Source organism: Abrus precatorius, unplaced genomic scaffold (assembly GCF_003935025.1).
Source record: "Abrus precatorius isolate BTA unplaced genomic scaffold, Abrus_2018 Scaffold9, whole genome shotgun sequence".
Lineage (NCBI taxonomy): Eukaryota > Viridiplantae > Streptophyta > Magnoliopsida > Fabales > Fabaceae > Abrus > Abrus precatorius.
The window spans coordinates 21,175,821-21,195,496 of NW_020874439.1; the positions used below are offsets into that span (position 1 = coordinate 21,175,821).

The window sequence follows — 19,676 nt, forward strand, 5'->3', positions numbered from 1 at the left end:
TTATTTTCATATATAAAACTTAAACTTGAAATCTTAATTGAAATAAATTAAAATATGTTACATGAATCAATTACTCCCTGAATATATATATATATATAAACAAGGCCAAGAAATCAAGGAAACAAAAGGTTCTTCGACAATAACACTAAACATTTGTTATAAAATTAGTTCATTGATATTTCAATTGTTGACATATTTTGTAACAAAATCTTGCATTGTTTTGATGAAAATAAACAACTCCATTAGTTGTTTGTGATTAAAAATTGTATTATTTGTTCATTAAATTCATAACATTTTTTTTTGTTAAAAAAACAGATGTTACATAATTTTTTATAAAGCAAAATGGATCATAAAATTAAAAAACTATAACTATTTTTTATAAAATATAAATCCCTGTAAAGAAAAAGTGAAAATCATTCGTACCCTTCTAGAAATAATAACAGAAGCAGACAATATTTCATTAATTATGAAGACATTGACCAAGAAAAAAACTAGTTCGAACTTTATATAAAAAATAGCAATCTAACTGTGATAAATGAGGAGGAACAACACTGAGAAAAATGATTGAGGACAAAGACAGTAGAATGGATGGTGGGTTGACCTAGACATTTGATTTTCCACACCACACATTAAAAAAAAAAAAAAGTAGTAGAAGAAGAAGATGCGCCAATGGAAGAGAACATTGGATATAAAGTAGCAAATTCCTAGATTGAAGGCCAGCCAACTCGTTTAATACAAAAGCACCATCCAATATGTCTGTATCTCAAAGAGAGAGAGGAAGAGAGATGTGCATGCATGAAAAGTAGGAGACCAATTAGAAAGGGTATTGTTATTGGAGGGCCTACAATATGTGACCTATGACAATTATTGGAGTAGTTACTCTTTTTTGTGTTTTGTGATGAAATGAAATGTGTGGGATACAAAGAAAGCGTTGTTTCTAAGCTGACTAAGAAAAACAAGGGAGGAGGCAAGAGTGAAACTAGAAAGAAATATTGAAGGAAACTTTTAGAAAAGAGTTGGAGTAGATATGGTGGGCAAAGCATCTACAAAAGTTGGGAATGAAATGAAGAGGTAAAAGATTGTCTGGTGACCAAAAATTCAACTTTTTTCACACACCCAAACCCTTGTATCTAATCTCTTTCCCCCCACATTTTCCACCTCACACAAACTTTTTCCCATTCTATTTGCCTTGGATGCTCATATGGTGTTCATGGCCTTTAGCTTTAGCTTGTATTTGATTATTTGCATAGTGTTTGGATCATTTATTTTTAATTCTTATTCTATTTACTGCAAAAACATCATATATCAAAGAAAATAAGGAAAAACATAACTTCAATTATATTTAGTTGTTCCTTTACATGCAGCTATTAAGTGTACGTCCGATTTATTTTCAAAAAACAATTATTATGTTTAAATTATTGTTAAAAATTAAGATATTACGTCTTCAAACGCTATCTTAACTACGCATACACTAACTAATCACACATTTAATTTGACCAATTACTTGTTAAGTCTCGTATTTAACACACAAGCACGTAAAGCTGTATTACTAATCGAAGTACATATATCTACCAAAAATAAAATAAAATCAAAGCACATATAATTGATGTTTGAGCGGGCTACAAGTAATTCATGTAAGAAAGTCTCTCCAAGAGCCATAATTGAAGAGGCAAGGACGAATATGGTCTAGGAATAACAATTTCGATCTGCTAATAATGTATAGATATTATGATAAATTTTAACAAAAGTGTTAGTATAGATATTATGAATTTATCCTTATAATGTATTGTACTATATCGATAAATAATTAATATTTTAAATTTATATTAATAACTTATTTTTCATTAAATAAAGATTATATTATACTTAATATATTTTATTAATTAACAACTGCTATTTTTAATAGTGACAAAATGTAACATTTGCCGCCATAAATTTGGACCCACCCCATCCTTTCCATTGAGCAATAACCTTATGGTGAGGTGACCTAGCACAATTATGAAGTTAGAGACATACATAACCCCTAAGTTTGGGGAATATATAGTGCAAGGTAACTTTGGTAAATGGCACTGTTAACATCAGACCTCCAACAGGGTGGTCCTATTAGGTATACCTTTTGACCACCACATGGGGAGAAGAAGTGGAGATAAAGTGAGAAAAAAAATTAAAACAAAAGAAACTCTCATTTATCATTGCTATGTATAACCAATGGATAGAAGTGCCATGGTTAGAGAGAGAGAGATAAATGTCCAAGGCATTTACTAGATATAGAAGGCCATAAAAGTGTGGCTGTTTTATTTTTGTTCTGTGAGTTCTACAAAATTGCCCTTCATAGCTTGAAAAGTATAATGATAAACACCCTTTTGTTAAGGAATTCATGTAAGCACTTTTGTCCGCAAGAAGCCTCCTCCTAGGAGTGAGGGGTTCAATTATTATTATTATTAAGAACAAAGATATATGCTATAAAGACACCTACATTTGTCTTCATCAAAAAAATAAAATAAAAATGCAAACATTTGTCAGCCTTTTCTTCCTTAGATATGAATTTGTCAGCTAATAATTTTTAAATTTATTAAGGATATTGGGTTGGCACAAATAAAGCCCCCTCGAAAAGTTACTTTCACTCCATTAAAAGCCTCAATAATACACTACTTACCGACCATATCTATTGAAAATATTTGTTTCACTTGAGAATTTAAAAACAAATTTTATGCAGATGGTGAATATTAAAAATATATATAACATTTTAAATAATCATATACTTTTTAAAAAAAAATTAATTTTAACTGTTTATGTTTAATTGTACAATATAAATTTATTTTTCACATATAAAAAAAGCATTTTTAATTGCTAGAAAAATGCCTGAGTGCGTGTACTTTTGTTATTGTGGGGTGGAAATTGCGTGTCTGTAGGAAAGAAATTTACTTATTAAAAAGTAAATTTCATTAATTTAATCATTAAATCATATAATACTACCTTTATTAATTAAACAAAATAAACATTCATAAATATGTAATCCTAAAGTTCAGATTTACTTATATTTAAAAAATATATATTTTACATTAAAATAAAATTATTTAGTGAAGTATTAAATGTTTTTTAATTTTAAAAATAGTAAGTCTGATTTACTCATTGAGAGCTCTTAAATTTTGAATTAATAAAATTTATGTTTATAAAATGTTATTAAACAAAGAAAGTTAGCTAAACACACGTATGTTATGTAATTTTTAATGAAAAATTATTAAATATAAATTCTTATTGTGTAGGCGTCCCTAAACACCCATTAAACATGGATATTCCAACCTTTACATAGTCATAACAAAATATGCACTAAACCTGATAATATTAATTGAGTAATGCATACAATAGGATAAATGCATCAATAAGAAACACAAGATCCTTTCCCCTTTATTTTGCCTAAAAAGAACGAATTTTCGCATGAACTAAACAATATTTATCAAACCAAATCTACCATCAATGGACAGAATAGTATTACGAAGCAATTATAGAAACCAAACAACATAGTGCCAAATAAGTTTAGCCTTCTTAAATTGCCACTTAATTAACAATCCATGATGCTGAATATAATTCTTAATTCTATCTTAAGGTGCGATGATAGAGAAACCAACCTAATCATAAAAAGATGATCAAACTCGGAGAGATAATGGACAAAAGAAGAAAAGGAGATCTGAAACCTCCTGATGATTATTGCATAACCCACATGATCAATTCTACTATATCTCTTATATGTATATATATATATTCTTTATAATTCTTCTATCACTTTATGAAATAAATATTAATTAAAAATATATATTTTATTATCATAAAAATATAAAACTATTTAATATTTTTATTTAATAATTTAGAATTATTCAACTCAGGTACCGTTCTCCTGCAATATATATAGCAAAAACTGCCAAGAAAAGATGAACCTTTTGAGGAGTTAAACACTTGCAATTTCTTTTTGAAATGCATTAAAAGGGCAATTCACGTCATGAGAATTGGACTGAAACTGTAAAAGAAATTTGATCTAATAGAGTAATATATGGTTGTCAAAATCGTGGTAGCTCAATGATCAAATTATCACAAACCGTGAGGCACCATAGGACGACAAGAAAGAGTCAAGATGAGCACAAAGAGCCTTGATAAACATTCACAGTACACCATCCATTAGCCATCTCGGGGCTTTTCAATTTTATATTTTTAAGAATTTGGTGAACCAATCCATTTTATCCATCAACTTTGGTATGTTGAGCCAGATTCACTATTTCGTTTATTTTTTTATATGGCTCACTACTCGAAGTAAGCCAAGTTGGTTTCAAGGGAATATATAGGCATATAAAAGGATTACTATTGTTATGAAATAAGGAATCTTAAAATCAGATATGCATGGTAAAACTTAATTTCATTTAATTTAAATGTTGAAAAGTCATGCATAATGTATGATTAAATTTTGTTATTCTTATGATTTCAAGTGAGAACTTTTTTCACTTTTTTCAGAAGCCAAAATATTATTTTAGTAAAAGGAATAACTTATGTACAAAAAGAGTAATCAAAGGGTTAATAATCTGATAATTGCATTTATATATAAATTTGGCTTTTTTTAATATAAAAAATTACCAAAATATGATATTTTGAGAAAAATTACAAAAGTATGAAAAAATTTCAAAAATCGTCAGATCATCAAATGACATTTTTGTGTACTTAAAAAAATATATTATTATTTTTAAAATTACTAATGACAATTTTTTTAATATTTTTAAAAAACTTGTTTTGACTTTTTATAATATTTCAATTTTTTTTAAAAATTTATCATTAACGATTTTTGAAATTTATAATTTTTGTGTTGTTCTCTCTTTGCCAAAAATTGCTATAACTTTAAACTCTACATTTTAAATTTTTTTTCAAAATTATCATATTTTGGTATGCATAATTTATAAATTTTATATATTAAAAAATAAACATATAAATTTTGCTATATTTATAAACATTGGTGATAAAAGACTAAAGATAGTAAGATAGCGCTCTCCTTAGAAAGTTAAAATAATGAAGCGGTGGGAACATGGTGGTGGTGTCTTGGGCTATGCGCATGCTTTTGTGAAGCACAAAACTATGAAAGAGTCGAACCCATTATGGGGGTGAGGTGGGGCCCAGTATAATATTGGTGGATTTGATTGTGGGCCGTAGATTTTTGGGTCTTATTATGATCTGGTGAGGCAGAGCAGTACCTTGGTTGTCATGGTGAAGGTGTACAATCTCCGTACACGTGTCACAGCGTAGGATAGTGACCATTCATCAAGGAATGGGTGTAGCCAAGTTGGCCTTGTGGGTCGTGGAGGGTAAATCATGGGTCATTGTCTATTCCCACTGTCCACAACATTTGCAGCACATGAGACAATATGTCACACTCGTTCTGAGTTGGTGTCTCCGTATAAACTGTGCCACTAACTCACCCCTATTTCTCATTGGACCCATTTTTGTTCTTATGCTGTAATTCCATTTCCTTCTCCTCACTCCTTTCTACTCGTTTTCTTCTATGCGCGTGCACCCTTATAACGCCACCCATCTCATTTTCAACTTCAAACTTGTTCCAACTTATTCTGTATCTTCTTTTTTTGTTTTCTTTTATCTTTATTGAATAGACAATTCCTCCTTCACACATGATGCATGCAAATGATTGTATTATAAATGCAATTGACACGACCAAAGTCTAACTCTTTTTCCATTTTTTTTTATGAAATTTTAAAATGGATAATGATAGTTGAACGTAGATCACCTTTACTGCCTCTCATGTCCGGCGAATTCAATTTTTTTTTTACATTCTTGTTTTTATTATTTTCTTGTCTTGTCCACAAAGTATAATTAACTAAATCTAAAAAAGAACCAAGGAAAAAAGAAAAAAGAATACAATAATTAATAACTTGATATAATTTTTTAATGCAAATAAATAATGAAAGTTAGCACCATAACCAATAAAAATGTGCCTACATATTACCTGGTGGGTTGTTCTTAGTTATGTGTCCTTCACATGGGGTTTGGTGCCCTTGATTCCCACATTAAATTATGTACAGTCTCATACTATAACAATCATTTTATAATAAGCTTCGATCAAATGACAATAATTATACATCTACTGGATAGTACTAAATCCCAAGATGTACCAAAGAATTTCGCCAAATTAAGAGCCTAGGAATGCTCCGGTTTCAATGGGTTTGAGTAAATCAAGGATTCAATATACTATCTTCAGTGTATATTTTACTAAACCATCTTTTAATATAGGTTGAATTATCACGTAAAAAATATATATAATAGTATTATTAAATACTATAACTTTAAATAAAAATTTATTATTATTATTTTATATCTTTAGACATATATAGAAAAAATCAATCACTAAAAAGGAATGTGTTTTAATTAGTTTTATGTTAATTATGTATGCGCAAAACCACAAATTCAAAACCTACCAAGTTAGACGTACAGTACGTATATCCCCACTTTTATAAATTGGAAACGCAATGTTATTCAACTTCAAAGTTCAAGTTGATTCCATAATTATGAAATATGAATTATTAATGGTTCATATCAACTTCTGTGTATCGATATAGATGTGCAGAGACAAAGGTACTCTTTGTAATTGCATTCCTAATAGAATGAAATGACAAAACAATTTATATAATCAACCTTCTTATATTATTTTATGGTGACTTTGATCATTCAGTGTTTTCACTCTTAGTTCAGCGCACTTTTTGCAATGAAATATTGTTATAAGGTAAAAGTTTATAAGTGTTAGGCTATGCAGGACCATCAACATGCTTATACAACTCAAAGCACTCCCAAACCATTTTGTACAACCATGCAAGAATGTGAACAAGCTATGGGCATGGTCGCGCTTACACGTGCACGATCTCTTGTCAATTGCATGTGTGATGGTAATGGTGGGATGTGTGAACAAAATTTTACGTTATTCTAACAAGTGGTATCAGAGCTCGAATCTTCATATAGTGCTAATGTCACACGTAGATGTGGGGTGCACATGATGAACTCCAGGTGTGAGGATCCAGCGTAGGTGGACCTCCTGAAAAGGGTGAGGGTACTTCGAAAGCCCGGAGAAGGCAAGGGACCCTCCAAGGTGGGCTCTGGTGTTAGAAGACTTTGTTTGAAGGAGAGAGATTCTTGAAACGTACAAACAAAGTCTTATATTGACTATAACTGGAGAGAATTAAGAACATATAAGTATGGTAGATCTCTGTTAGAATAAGGTCTTTTGGTATCTAAAATAAAACCATGAGGACTTAGACCTAAAGTGTACAATATCATACTAATTTTTTATTTTAAAATTAATATTATTTAATCATCATAATAATCTTATATTATTAATTATATTAATTAAATAATTCAATGAATTTCAATATTAGATTTTTAAAGAGAGTGATTATGATGGATTGACTTATTTTTTTAGTGTTTTATGATAAATTTTTATTCTCATTTGACTTTAAGTTGTTGCCTAACAGATAATGATAAACTTAATTATCAATAAAAAAATAGTATATTTTTATTTATTTAATTCTCAAGATTAAAATTATTATTTTAGAAAGATAAGAGATTATAGATTTAGAATTATATCTTCAAGCACACATAATTTTAACATCAACTTATTTTAGTTAATTAGAAATATTATAATATATATTATTGAATAAATCATTATCATTGTAATATTTTGGATAACAATACAAAATTACATATTTTCTTCATGTACGAATGATATGATTTTACAAGAAAGATAGTATAATTAATACCTTTTCCTGTAGATTATGAAGCAAGGATTTAATTTTCTCTTCTCATGCTTCACGTTCTTTCTTTTTAATGGAGTTTTTCTTTATCTTTCTTCATGACTTTTGATCATAAGTTTCGTTGATATATATATATATATTGTCTCTCTTCCTCAAGAGTTACAACTTGAGATCCACAAAATGATCATTGCTTAAGGAAGAGATCCATCTTTTATCTTGTAATAATGATGATTGCTTTCTATCCTCTATATAAGGAAGAATGTTTGTTTGTAGAAGACAGACCGAACTGAAATAAAACTTTTGTTTATATTATATCATGTATTTTTTTTTAAATTTTCTATATGAAAACTTTATTTATGATGACTATCCTCTAGATCTTGTATATCAAAAAACTTCTAGGCAATGGTCTAATTGTTACATTCTTTCTTATTATAGCTCTGATAGATTGCATAAGCAGTTATTTGAGAAAAATGCATAAGGGTTGGTCAAAATATCAAAAAATACTGATAAATTCTGTCATTGTTATTATATTGAAGGCTCCAAGCCAATGTCATAGTTAGAATTATGGAAAGACTTACATTGTGGTCTTTGGTTTTAATTCCATTACTTATCTGAGTTTATGTTTTTTTTTCTCAATTGCGTTTGTCGTAATATTTTGAGTTTTTAAATACTCAAGTCATTATCTATCATAAATACATTTATCTTTCATAGACAAAGAAGGAAAAGAAAAAATAATATAAAAATATTATACAAAGGCATATATTTGCCACAAAATATCAACTATAAAGATACACATTTATAGCAAAACATATCAATCATGTTTGTGTCATTAGACGTTATTGCATGGCTAAGAGCCATCAAGAACAAGTATAACGATCACAAAAATAATATAAAAGACTAAGAGTCCTCTACATCATTTCCACAAAGACAAAATAACAAGTACTAAGTTTGCAATATTTTATGCTATTAGAACAAAAAATTTCAAATAACAAGCAATATAAAAATTGTAACACCGAAGATATAACACAAAAATAACAATAAGAAAGATTACTTACAATGAGTATCAAGGCTTTTTCGTTTCACTTGCGATTGATGTAGTTTCTCTAATTAAAAGAAGAAAAAAGATCTTCAAAAACCAAATTACCTTATCTACTTCTATAATCATAAGATCATGACTTAATTATTATTTAATAACAATTTCCTTATTGATAATTGTCCTACTTGTTCAATATAAAAGACTAATTAAAAATTCACCTTAAGAATTGAGAAATAATCGACATATTTAATTAATTTACTCTATAAAAAATGAGTTATAAGTTAGTTCTTTTATAATACTAGCTCAATTTATACTCAAAATCTAGTAATTAGTTATGATTTCATCACGGTCTACATAAAAAATAATCAATCTCCAAGTATAAATAATTTATTTTTAGAATAAACATAATTGAAGCGAAAGATAAAAATATATTAAAAAAATACTTAACATGCATATCATTAGTGAAAACCTTTTTTTTAATGAATGAATAAAAGGAACCATATTTTACAAGGAAAAAGCGAAGAAACATGGCACAATACCATTTTGACATAAGAGAAAAATAATTAACAGACTAACATTGACCCATCGAAGCACTACTTATATTGGATATAGTCCTTTAATTTATTTTTATTTGGTCATCGTTTTAAGTGATAGTATACTAATTATGAAACAAACTTAATGATTTATAAATATTAACATAATTTTTAATTTTTTTAGTATAACTCATATCTTATTTTAAGACAGAAAAAGTAGTCCATTCAAAATATTTCAATTAAATAGAAATAAAATATTTAAAAATAATAACTATTGTTCTCTTAAAATTTTAAATAAATAAGTAAATTTCTTTTAGAATCACTGTTACAAAATACAATTAATCGTGGAATTGTGATTTTAACATGCCAAAATGTAAGCACTTAATAATATAGCACAATTATCAACAGCAGAACTGATTGAAAACGAAAAAATTTGGGACCATATTCAAATCAACTCACACGGTAAGGAATTTATAAACAATTAATTTCTTATCTTAAAGCATCCCTTTCCATCACGGTAAAACACATCAATTTGTATGAGAGCTTCTATTTCTCGCTTTCACACTAAAAAAATTTCTACTTTATAATTCAATCTAGAAAAATTATTGAATTAATTACTTAGCAATTGACACGTTTAAGTATCTATTTTTGGATTTATATTATATTTGGAATATTAACTTAATTTAATTTCTCATCACCTGCGTCGTATTAGACCCAAAACTCTAATCATACGCACACTATTCAACGCTTAACTCCTAATTTTATTTAAATACAATAACAGGTTAACCATAATGTTGACTAATTCACGCTAATCTCGGCAACCCCTATGAATATGACAACTGAACTATCCCATATTACGTATATACGGTTATCTATCATTTATTTTGTCATATAGCTTTATTAGAATTTCCAACTTCTAATAATTCTTTTAATATTAAACGAAAAATAGATATGAATAAATATATCTATTGTCTTATAAATACTAAAAAAATTAACATAATTTTTATATTTAAATAATTATTCAGAGAAATTAGCAGAAAAGTTTAAAATTTTCTTTATCACCGGCATCGTGAATGGAAATATGGAATTGAAGTATAAAGTAAAGTTTTGCGTCACTCCCAAGAATGTTAAGAATTATAAGAGACATCAACTACTGATGAATTATGAGATTTAAAGTCATCTTTAAGGATACATTGTCAAATTAAAAAGGATTTTTCAAGTCATGCCTCAGTGGGGTTAAGAGAATTTTCAATTTTAGATGAGGGAGACAATTTCGATGTGAATAATATAAGTATTAAAATATCCACACAACTTTTTTACATTGGATGGTTCTTTGTGCCACTTGTTAGTTACTCTCATTTTCCACATATTTTACTGTCGTTAGTGACAGCTTTCAAGAAACCAGACCGCAACGCCTCTAATAAAGAAAATCTCTGAAAACTTATCCCAATCTTGAAATAAAATCACGTAAATCAACTAATGCAAAATTGTTTCAAAGAAAAACACAACTCTCCACACTATTTTTAAAATATATGAATTACAATATCAAATTTAAAATGGCATGCTTAATCATTCTTTATAACACAAGAATGACAAAAACAATATACAATTATTTATTAAAAGCTAAATTACCAAAATATCGATAATTTTTTTCACAAAATTATTTTTTGGATAATTACACACGCCCTCAGAGGTTTAATGAAATTTTATTTAATAACTTTTTATCCCTTACAAATCTTATTTAATTTATACAATAATATAACATTTTATGTCATTCTAAATTGTACAAATTACACTTAATTTTTAATACGGTTCTATGAATTAAGAGAAGTTTAAGTAATATAAAATAAAGAAGTATTGAAAAGAATTGTTGTATCACAATGGTAATGTAATTTATTATAAATTTTCTATGTAATTAATTATGATACAGTGAATTTTTTTTATTAAAAAACTTTAAAATATAAGATATAAATTTTTATAAAAATCATTATTCAATGTTTTTAAAGTATTAATTAAAAAATAAGAATAAAAATATTTTATTAAAAGAAATAATAATATACTTACTATTTTTTTGTCAATTATCAAATTTACTCTAGTTTATATAAATAATTCAATTTTATTTTTATTTAAGTAAATTTAATTCGCTTAAATAAAAGAATTTTTTTTCTCTCTTCTTCTCTCTTTTATTCCTTTTTCCTCCCTTCTTCCATAGGTTCCTTTCTCTTCTCTTCTTTCTCTTCTCCTCTCACTCCTTCAATCAGTCTCATCTCTTCCTCCCATAGCCCAAGTTTCCTTCTTCTCTCTTTTCTCACAACTTTTTCTTTTTCTTCTTATCATTTTCTTTCTCTTTCTATATTGTTTCCTCTCTTTCTCTTTTTTTATAAGTTTTTTTATCTTCTTTTTTCATCAGTTTCGTCTCCTTTTCCCACAGTTTTATGTCTCTCCTTCTCCTTCATCTCTCTCAAAGTTCCTTCCTCTTTTTTTTTCTCTTTTTCTTATAATTTTTTTAAAATTTCATTTTTACTTAAAAATAAAAAATTTTGAATAATTTATTAATATGTTTTTTAAAAGTTATATATATATATATATACACACGTGTGTGTGAATAATAAGTAAAATGTAAAAATTAACCTATCTAACTCATTAGTAATTTATAAATTTTTTTTTCTTTATTTTTTTTATGTTATTACTCCTTTTTAGTTGTTGTTGGAGTTCAGATGAAATCACCATTGGAATCTAAGGACATTAGTTAACATTAATTTTATATTTCATATTTTATAAAGCAAACCAGAGATAAGTAAATAAAAAAACAAATTATTAATAGAAAATTATATAAAATGACAAAAAAAAATAAAGAATAATTTATAATAAGTATAAATAAAATAATCATAAAGATGAAACGAAAAGCAAATCAAACAGTAGAAAAGAATGCAAATACCTAACTTTTACAATACCAAATAATAATGCCAAAACATTTTAACCATGTATCAGCTTACTTTATATCTTATTGTGTATCAAACTTAGAGATGGCATAACCTTTGGTGCTTGCATTTATGTGCCAAGACTCCAAATGTTTTTATATTCATGCTTCACCCTTTCATGCACACATCTATCAGTTCACCTCTTTTCAGTTATTATTATTAATTAATTAATTAATTAACGCTGATAACTTGCCCTCAGGTTGAAGGGTACTCTATCCGTTGCCTATTTTGCTTTGTGGGAGCAATGCTATTTCCCTCACAGGACCACTGGTCTTCTCAGCTATCAAGATTACGAATATCCTTAGTATATTTCTCACCATTAATTTAATTATTTGAGACAGGCTTACGAAAGCAACTGCGTAATACCACCAAAACAAATATTATCTTATGCTAAATCGTGTATTATAAATTAATTATATCAATTAATTAAATAACTTTCACATCTCTTGCTTTGCTAGCAGCGTACTCTGTTGTTCATGGAGCTTACGTGTTTGCCATTCTTAGTTTTCTGAATTCAAAGAAAACAATATAATAACAAAAAAATTGTCGTTCATAATAATCTAATCTAATTTAAACAAGATATCTAATTTTGAATATTTAGAGATGTGTTTATAAGAGAATTAAAAATAAATTAAAGATAAAATAATTATAATATAATATGATTATATATAACCGGGAATATTTTGATTGTGCCCGTGGAAAATGCAGATAAATGAAAAGATCGATTAAACTGGTCTCATCCACTGTCAGATGATAAAAGCAAGGAAAGTTAGTAGTGAGATCTGATCTCAGTCAGTGCTCTTTCTTTCTTTCTATATTATTTATGAATTAAGTACTGATGATTGTCCCACTTGTTCACTGCAAACCTCATTAGAACAACATAGGTCTTGGCTTAACGTGTTTAAATAAATTTTCTCTCCTGTAAAACTTGTTACATCTGGAATTAATTTTTAATTATTTTGTTCAAATTTAGTTTTAATATATTAAGTAAAAATTAGTTTTTAATCTTAACTTCTGTTTGTTAAATGCTGAATTAGTTCATGTGATAAACTTTTTTTATCTTGATCATCACATGTGATATGACTTTTATTATACTAATTTCTAAATAAATCACAGAAGATGTTATATATATATATAAAACATATTTTAATATATTTTTCTGCAATTTTTTACCTAAATAAAAATATATATAATTTATTTAATGTTCAAATATCATGATTCAATTTTATATTTATAATGCTAAAATTGGTAACAAAATAAAAATATTGAAATATTTTGTTATATATAGAAAGTTACAATTTAAAAAAAATTAAAAAATCTAGCATAGTGGGATGATTGGTGTTTGGAAGGAAGAGTACCTGTTAAAAAATAATATATAATTATAAAATAAATTCTTAAAATTATTGTCTTACAAAGATTATTTCTAATTATTAAGAATTTTTTAATTTAATTATTTAAGTTTTAAGAATGTAAAATTAAATAAAATAAAAATTTAATTATAAAATCAATTATGAATAAAAGTAAGTAACACGATACACATTTTGATTGAATTTATAGGAAAGTAACTTACGATATATGAGTTTTCTCATTTAATATTTTATGTTATTTTTCTATTAACTCTAAATCTGATTTTTTTGTGATTACTAATTATTTGTACAAATATTATTAATACCTAATGGTCATGGAATATTAATATTATTTTCTCTAAACTAACATCTACAATAGTCATGCAAGATATTAATTCAAAAAATCATAAAACACTTATAAACTTGTTAATTAAATAATAATTGAAAGAGAAAGATTAGTTTAGTCTACTTAATTTTTTGTCTAGTTTTAACTAATCGAGCTAATCTACATATAATTAATTAAGTTTTTGTTACAATTGGCCAATTTACAATATACAATTAAGCTTAATAGAATAAACACTAATCACGAACAGAAATTAAGCTTAGATTCAATCATTAAAATTTTATAAATTCATAAATAAAAACTCTCATAACTCTAACTATAAATTTAGTTACCCATACTAAAAAACCTAAAACAATTATAAATAAAGTCATAATTTGAAGATAAAAAGTAAATTAGAAAGGAGTATTCAGTCTTTAAGTTCAATTGTTTCAAACTTCAAGTCTTATTAAGAATGTACTAAAGATTACGTGGAAGAAACGAAATGATCGGTGTCACAAAAAAAAATGTAAAAATTGGATGATTAAAATGTTGCTCTCATATCTCTCTAAATAGGGTTTAAAACCTTGAATTCTATTTGAATGTGTTCAAGAATATACAGGATCTATAGATGTTTTGGGCACAAACTCAAGCAAATGATGTAAATTTGGACTAAGCACGCCCAGTTCACAATTAGTTAGCACACCCTCGCTTCGATATGATGCACTCGTCCCTTGCGTCTCGCCACCAATCTGCTCAAAACGATAATGGCCAAGCTCACTTAAGATGCTTTTTAAAATATGTCGGGAAATTAAAAAATGCTTTTTAAAAGTGTAAATGAAATGATAAGTGAAATATAAACGAGTAAAGATTAAAAAATAATAATAATTAAATTCGTATTGAGATTTTTCAAGTCATTACGTGTTTAGCTTGACGTTTGCACAGTCTAAATTTCTGTTTGTTTAGGTATGCTTTTTTAGTAATTTTTTTTAATATTATATTCTACACAATTAAGTAATTTAATCTTAATTTTACTTTTTTATTTAAATAAAAAATTAACTCACTTTAATCCTCACACACAAATCCGGCTAAAATAATTTTCTTAAAATTAATTTTGTAAGTTTTAAATTAAATAAACGATTAAAATTATAAAATTGAGAGAGAAAAAAAAGACGCTCACGCTCAAGTGAGTTCGCTGATTCCTACTTCACCAGAACCTATAAATTATTTATGTTAGTGGCTATTAAAATTTAAATGCAACTCAACCAGTCAGAAACTGGGGACTGTTAAATCATCATGATTTGTCATTTCTAATTAGCATTAGTCATAAATACCCATTTGGACACGCAAAAATTTTATTGGCTATCTAAAATTGTGAAATATATAAATTAAGAAATTTTGTTAATATTGTCATGTTTTTAATTATCGTGAACTAATCTTCTAATTTAATCACTCTAATGAATTATTTTTTTTTGGCTCCATTCCTTAACAGGTGCAAACTAGGCCCCACCCATGCAACACCATTATTAAGTTCAAATCAATCAAATCACCACAAATTTCAAGCGTAAACGGGACCAAATCTAACAGGTTTTGCTGCCCTACATATAATTGATTTTATAAAAAGCTTAATTACATTTCTTTCCTAACTTTACACGTAAAATAAGCTTCCTAACTTTTAATACTTATATTTAATTTATTAAACTTTCAATTGTTTAATGTAAATCTTTCATTTTAAAATATCATCTAATAATTGACAAAAATGTAATAAAATATAATAAAAACCATTTACTTTTTTTTTAATTATCTTATATACTCTTTCTTTCTAAATTTATATAAATCTATAATGTGACAATTTTGTTATACTTTTATTAATTACTAAATAAAATTTTGAGATAAAAAAATTTAATTTGAACAATTGAAGGATAGTGAAGACTAAATTAGAACAATTAAAACTAGAAATACTAAAATCATACAAACAAAACTATAATGACTAAATATTATAATTAAACCTTCTTTCTAAGTGAGATGATATATCATATATCAAAGTTAGCAAGACTAAATGCGATGCCCTCTAACAAAATACCTGTATGTACACAAAACTGGCATAAGATATTTCAGCTACATATTAAAATCAAGCTTGCCAAATTCAGCTCGTAATACAGAAATAAACAAAGACAAAACTAAAGCATGGAGATAAATATAGAGCCATCATCATCGCCTAAATTGTTCATTTCTTCCAAAGCAAATTGCTTTGGTCTCAATATAACAAGGCACTCAGCAATCTTAGATAACGAAAATGGGTAAAGACATAAACAAAACCCATATTTAAAGTGACATAATAGTAACAGAAATGTAGCCCATTCTAGTCAAGAAACATTTTGGCGGTGGATTTCATCAAAAAGCCTAAAATACATAAACAAATACATAGTAAAATAAGTTATGAAGCACCTTTAAAAATACAAGGTAATAACAATTAGTTACTTCTCAGCATCTCCAAGTTGAAACTGTGACAAGTTCTTTCCTCTGCCAGCATAGAACAAGAGATGAGTGCTTTCTCTCCAATTGAAAACCCCTTATAGGTGCCCTTTGCACTAAACACTCAGCTTGAGTTTCTGTGGAGTTACTAAATGTGGATGGAGAGAATCCATATTGAAGAAACATGTTCCTCCAAGGAGGTAACTTTTCCTGCGAATGTTGGTGACCAATTATGATTTTCTTAATGGCTGGTAGAACAAAATGTTTCTCAATCTTTTGAAGGACATCAAGGTTCACATTTACAGCATCAAGTGATTCAAGTAAGGCTGAGTAACAATGAAGAGCATGGACTACATTGGTGGCAAATGGTACGTCGAATCGATCGCAATTTCTATCCAAAGTGACCACCACTTTTGGCCTAAGCTGCTTTACAAAGCGAAGGACAGAAGGGAACAATGATGGGTAGTTTGTGAAACAAGAAAGTGGCATGTTAACAGCAATAGCCTCGTTCTCATAGAACTGTCCAGAGAGTGGACACGAAGGAGTGTTCAATGATTCAATGCTCAAAACATTGAGCTCGAACGCCATGTTGATGTCTTTCGCGTATTGATTCAAGTTTTCTTGGGTGACATTGAGCTCAACCTCATCACAAGTGGAGGGTGATACAATGGCAGTGATTTTGAGTGAAGGCACACCACTACTCCTCAGAGCAAGCTCTTGCATAAGAGAAGACCATTGCACTCCAAACCCGATATCAAAATCGATAATGTGAATTCGATCAAACCTTTCCACAGCTTCAATGAGGGCTTGATTACTAGTAAAGTTGGAAAACTGAAGAACAGGTGATATCTCAGAAAAGGACATATAAGCTCCAATTTTGAATACGAAACTAATGGGTGAGAAAGCCAAAAGATTTTGAACATTTGAATGAAGCAATGACATCAAGGCCTCCTTCATGTAGAAAGCAGCCCTTTGGAAAGGCTTACCAATTGGTGAGAGCTGGTGATTGAGCCGCGCCAATATCCCTTGCGCATGAACCGGATTACCAGCTTCTATCAGCTCAGCAGTTTTGTATAACTGATCAAATATGGCCTGCTGAAGCTGGTGGCTTGAATCTTCTCCGGTGGAACTCACCTTCTGCTGTTTAGCAGATGGCACAACCTGTGGTTGCACATGATGAGGAAACAATGGAAGCTGCATTTGCTGCCTCCTACCAAACAGCTCTTGCCCTGAATCCAAAAGGGGCAACCTTGGAACCTGATAATTGAGCCCAACAGTGTCATAAAGGGGGCGTTTTGCTTGATGCTGAGAGACCACTTGTTGCTCTTGCACTTGGGGGTACATCATTGGCACAAAGAAAGAAGGGTTCTCTGTGAATTGAACTTGATTATGGTTTAACATAAACTGAGGATTGATAACTTGAGGTTTCTCATCTACTTCTCCAACCACTTGATGCTGCTGTTGAGAATCAAACACACCCGGAGATGATGATGACAACAACAAAGGATTGTTACCATAAGCAGAAAAAATTGAGTCTCCAGCAGAGAAAGAACTAGTCTTACCATTGTGACCATCTATATTCTCAGCCATGAAAGGGAAACCAGGGTAATTCCCTGGCACAGATGGGTCAATAAAACTTACCATGTTCAACCCTTGATCCACAACACCAAAACCTCCATTGAAATCAACACTTTGAGACCCACATCCATTGTTCTGGAAGAGCTTGCTCAATCCTCCAGAATGGTCTTCAACATCACCCATGATTAACCTCATAATAGATTGATCTTGAGCCTCCCAATCCTCCATTCTCATACCACATTTTTCTATGGTGGTTTCCAATGCTGGTTGACGAGGGTTCTGAGACACAGTTGGGGTGTAACCAGTGGTGTTATTGGTTGAACCACCACTTCCACCTTTGCTTATGGTGTTGCTGCTACCAAGGGAAGAGGACATAGTGGAAGAGTTTGGGCTTCTTCTGGAGTCAAGAACTGAGGTGGGCTCAGTGCCCACATAGCAATAATCTTCTTTGTCTTTGGTCCACTTTTGTGGATTATGCAAAAGCAGTGAAAATGAATCTGAGGCTGAAGAGAAATCCAACACTCCCTTCCCTTGAAACTCTTCAAAAGGAAAGGGCATGGCCTTCATCTAAGAAAGTAACTAGAACAAAAACAAGAACAAGAACAACAACAACAACAACAACAACAAGGGTACCCACAAAATCAACCCACCCAAAAGACTCCAGTTTCTTCCAAAGTTAGCACCTTTGTTCACCCATACCCTCCCAGAACCGGTTTAAAACCAACAACATGGACAAATGGGGTTGGTACACAAATCCAGAAGCGAAAGCTCAGAAAATTAAGCAAATTCAGATGCTAAAACGAAGAAAGATGAAATTTTTGGTTGGAAGAAAGGCAGGAATTTTGATGGGACATTGAAAATTGTTGATGAACACAAACACACATAGAGGATTCCAAAAATGAAAACTTGGGCTTCCATAAAGGTTGTCTTTTTCTTCCTGGATCTGTGGCTTATTATGCTCCAAACAGTTGCAGTAAAAGAAGGGAGCCATGAATTAGGTTCTTTGTTGAACACCTTCAAAGCTTGTCCTTTTCTCTCTGAATCTGTGGCTTGTTATGCTCCAAATAGTTGTTGCAGCAAAGGATGGAAGCCATGAATGTGAATTCTCTGTTGCTTATGTTTTCTGTGGGAGACACTCTTTGTTACTTGTGTTTTCTGGGATAGAGTGCTCTCTCTCTCTCTTTCTCTCTCTTTCTGTTTCTACTTTTCTTTTTTTAACTTTTTAAATTTATATTGTGTTAGTTGTCTGCACAGTAGTTTTCCCTCCGGTTGGTAATGTTGCTTTCACCTCACTTCTTTTCCCCATTCTCAAATGTGGCGCGTGGAGGCATATCCCATATTATCTTATGTCTCTCCGGTTTGAATCCTTTCTAGGGTGAGTTATAATTTAGGCTTAATTTTTTTTAATATATAAAATCAATACTTTATGCTTCAATTTTATCTTTTCTTTTAACTCGGTTCGTTATTTATTTTATTTCTTATATTAGTTTTGTCTTTTACATTTTAAATTTCAAATAAATAAATTAAATTTATTAATTAGGTTCAACTATTAAATAAGAAATAACAATAATGACAATAATTAAAATTAAAAATATTAACAAATTAAATATAATTT

At 28.9% G+C, this 19,676-nt stretch overlaps 1 protein-coding gene across 2 annotated transcripts; it reads right to left on the reverse strand.

Moving 5' to 3' along the window:
* Window positions 1–16,026: 16,026 nt before the first annotated feature.
* On the reverse strand, window positions 16,027–19,263 carry LOC113849965 (scarecrow-like protein 6). Of its 2 annotated transcripts, none has more exons than XM_027480249.1 (2): window positions 18,046–19,263; window positions 16,027–17,941 (listed from the first exon to the last, which is right to left on the reverse strand). In XM_027480249.1, the coding sequence occupies exons 1-2, from the start codon at window positions 18,055–18,057 to the stop codon at window positions 16,493–16,495; spliced, it is 1,461 nt and encodes a 486-aa protein (XP_027336050.1). In that variant the 5' UTR covers window positions 18,058–19,263; the 3' UTR covers window positions 16,027–16,492. The 2 variants fall into 2 exon arrangements, with proteins under 2 accessions (XP_027336050.1, XP_027336048.1); XM_027480247.1 differs by having other exon boundaries at window positions 16,206–17,749; window positions 18,065–19,252.
* Between the last annotated feature and the right edge of the window lie 413 nt (window positions 19,264–19,676).

Coding starts and splice junctions, on each gene's coding strand:
- LOC113849965 (XM_027480247.1), bottom strand. CDS start 18,628: ATGAAGGCCATGCCCTTTCCTTTTGAAGAGTTTCAAGGGAAGGGAGTG. Junction 17,750..18,064: donor GTTTCCCTTTCATGGCTGAG/AATATAGATGGT, acceptor ACTGTTGGGCTC/AATTATCAGGTTCCAAGGTT.